We start from the raw sequence: 2,575 nt of genomic DNA, 5'->3' as shown, positions 1-2,575 counted from the left end.
CCCTCATCAGTAAAGAGACTCGGTCTCGAACAGATATAGTTTATTGATTCGGGCCGGAAGCACCGCGGTGCAGGGGGCCAAGTTGGCATTGAGAGGGACGGAAGGAAAGACAGACAGATGCACGGGTTCTACACAGGGGAGCCCCGAGGTGGCGGCTCGCGCACCTCTTTATCTCTGCCAGGAGTGTATCGCTTTGTATGCTTCCGTGCTCCACGCCCCACTGGACGAGAGGGAGGGAAACACAGAAAGGGTCAAAGTGAGGGGATCCCGGCAGGCAAGTCAAGATGGGCGAGTGTAAGATATTCGTTGGAGGGGTGGGCCCTGAGCCGAAGCTGGCCAGTACTCTCACAGAGTAGCCACCTTGACACGGGGGAGTGGGGGTGAGAGGATGGCCTGGGGCAGTAGCTGGGTTGCTAGCTGTGGGTGTAGTAATTGTTGTAGACGTCCTCGCACTCGTCAAAGGGGCCCGAAGGGCTTCGAGGGGCGCCGTCTGGGTCCGCTACAGGGCGCTCACGCAGGCGCACAGCATCATACAGACCCTGCGGTGGCTCATCCAGCAGCACGTCGCGCTCCGAGCGGGAGCGCCTCAGGAGGCCCACGTTGCGCAGCAGCAGCAGGACCGGCGCATAGAGCAGGTTGGCCAGGCCCATGCCAAGGCTGAGTTGCGCAAAACCAAGCGAGTGCACTATGTGCCCCGCCACTATGGGCCCGAGAGCATAGGCCACGGAATAGGAGATGTCGGCGATGGCATAGACGCTGCCGTAGACCGAGACGTGGCGCACGTCCACGAGAAAAGCGAGCGTGGGCAGCAGTGCCGTGTCAACCAGAGCAATGCCGAAGCAGAGGCCGCAGAGCGAGATCACTAGCGGTGCGAAGGAGCGGCAGGCAGGCACCACGCACGAGCTGGCGCCGATCACTGCCAGCCCTAGTGCCCCGTACAGCCACTGCAGGTGCGGGTAGCGCGCCGCCAGGCGCACGGTGAGGTAGACACCTAGCACATGCGGCACGAAAGCTGGTAGCCAGGCCATGCCCGTCTGCCATTCAGACGCCGCCATCGTGTGCTCCATCCACGTGGCGATGGTGGGCTCGAGAAAGGCAAGGGGGATGTTGCAGGTGGTGAGCGCCCCGGCCACCACAGCGATGTAAGGGTCCAGCATGAGGCGGTGGATGGGTGTGCCCACCGGCAGGTTGGCCCGCGCCCGCGTCACGGCGGAGAAGGGCTTGGCCACCACCAGCAGCAACAGCGCGTCGAGCAGCGAAACAGCCGCGAGCACCAGAAAGGGCGCAGGCTTGCCCGCGAACTCGTAGAGGGAGCCCCCGAAGGGTGGCGCCACCAGACTCCCGAAGCTGATGAAGGCCAGCGCCACGCCCAGTGCGCGACTGCGCTCCGGCTCTTCAGGATACTTGTCGGCGATCATGGCAATGCCGGACGTATCCGCAAAGGCCGAACCCAGGCCCTGCAGGCTGCGTGCAGCGAAGAGCGTAGCATAGTCCTCCGCGAACGCGAACAGCACGGTGGAGGCAAACAAAACGCCCAGGCCAATAAGCAGCGGCACGTCGTAGCTCATGCGGTCAATGAAGGGCCCACTCAGGGGATTCACCAGCAGCTGCAGGATGGCCTTGGAGGCAAACAGCACCCCGATCTTCACGTCCTCACTCTCCGTCGGGGACGCTGAGGTGTTGCTCATGTTGTCACTGTCACTGGTTGGAGTGGGCACCTGCAGGGTGTGCACTTTGGGGCTCGTGGTGGGCCTGCCGGCCTTATGCATGTGGGCAATGTAGTCGGGCACGATGGGCACGATGACCATGTACAGCATGTTGTCCAGGAACAGCGCCACGCACACGATGACCAGCACCAGGCGCCGCTGCCGCCGGGGATCCTGCAGCACTGCGCCCATCGCCTCCGACAGCTTGCTGGCTGCCGCCCGGGCCTGGCCCGCCGGCGCCGAGGGCTCCATTGCCTCTCCTCCGCCGCTCTTCCGAGGACGCCTCCGCCGGGGCCGGGCGCGGGCGCCCTGCAGTGCAGAGACGAGGGCACGGAACTTCGCGGGCGCGGTCCGCGCTGCGCAGCGCCCCCTGTGTCTCAGGTGGCTGCAGGGCTCATGGCCCGTTGTCCCGGGAAAGGCAAAGACCGTGTCCGGAGAGACGCCTCCGGCTGTTCGCAGCCAGGCCCGGACCCGCCGCTGCTGGGCTCAGGGGCTGTCAGGGAAGGTGGGCGCGCTTTGCGGCCGGAGCCAGAGACTGGGCGCGCTGCGCCTTGGACTCGCCAGGCGCGGTCCCCGAAGCGTTGAAAGGCCGCCCGCGCGGGCCGAAGGGCATGCTGCTGCCGCCCGCCCGCTGGCTCGCTCGCCCCGCCGCTGCTCTCCCCTCCCCTAGCGTCGGCTCTTGCCTCCTCCTCCTCCGCCTCCTCTTTTTTTCCTTTCCACTCGGGGCTGTGACGCGGCGAGTCTCGGCCCCCGAGTGGTGCCCGGGCCACTTGCGTCGCTCATGCTAATGCGACGTCGGCGGGGCGGGGGCCGGGGGCGGGGCGCGGCCGGGCAGGGGTCCCCTTCCCAGATGCACCAGGACTGGAAAC

At 66.2% G+C, this 2,575-nt stretch overlaps 1 protein-coding gene across 1 annotated transcript; it reads right to left on the bottom strand.

Moving 5' to 3' along the window:
• Positions 1-413: 413 nt before the first annotated feature.
• On the bottom strand, positions 414-1,958 carry SLC18A3 (solute carrier family 18 member A3). The gene has a single exon (XM_077746513.1). It carries the CDS (start codon positions 1,956-1,958, stop codon positions 414-416), a length of 1,545 nt encoding a protein of 514 aa, XP_077602639.1.
• Between the last annotated feature and the right edge of the window lie 617 nt (positions 1,959-2,575).

The sequence above is a fragment of the Crocuta crocuta genome, unplaced genomic scaffold (assembly GCF_008692635.1).
Source record: "Crocuta crocuta isolate KB4526 unplaced genomic scaffold, BGI_CrCroc_1.0 scaffold28, whole genome shotgun sequence".
Classification (NCBI taxonomy): Eukaryota; Metazoa; Chordata; class Mammalia; order Carnivora; family Hyaenidae; genus Crocuta; species Crocuta crocuta.
Note: the sequence above shows the minus strand (reverse complement) of the source record. Positions and strands in the feature narration are given on the sequence as shown.

Excerpts from the sequence above, each read along its gene's own strand:
- SLC18A3 (XM_077746513.1), bottom strand. The coding sequence starts at position 1,958 with ATGGAGCCCTCGGCGCCGGCGGGCCAGGCCCGGGCGGCAGCCAGCAAG.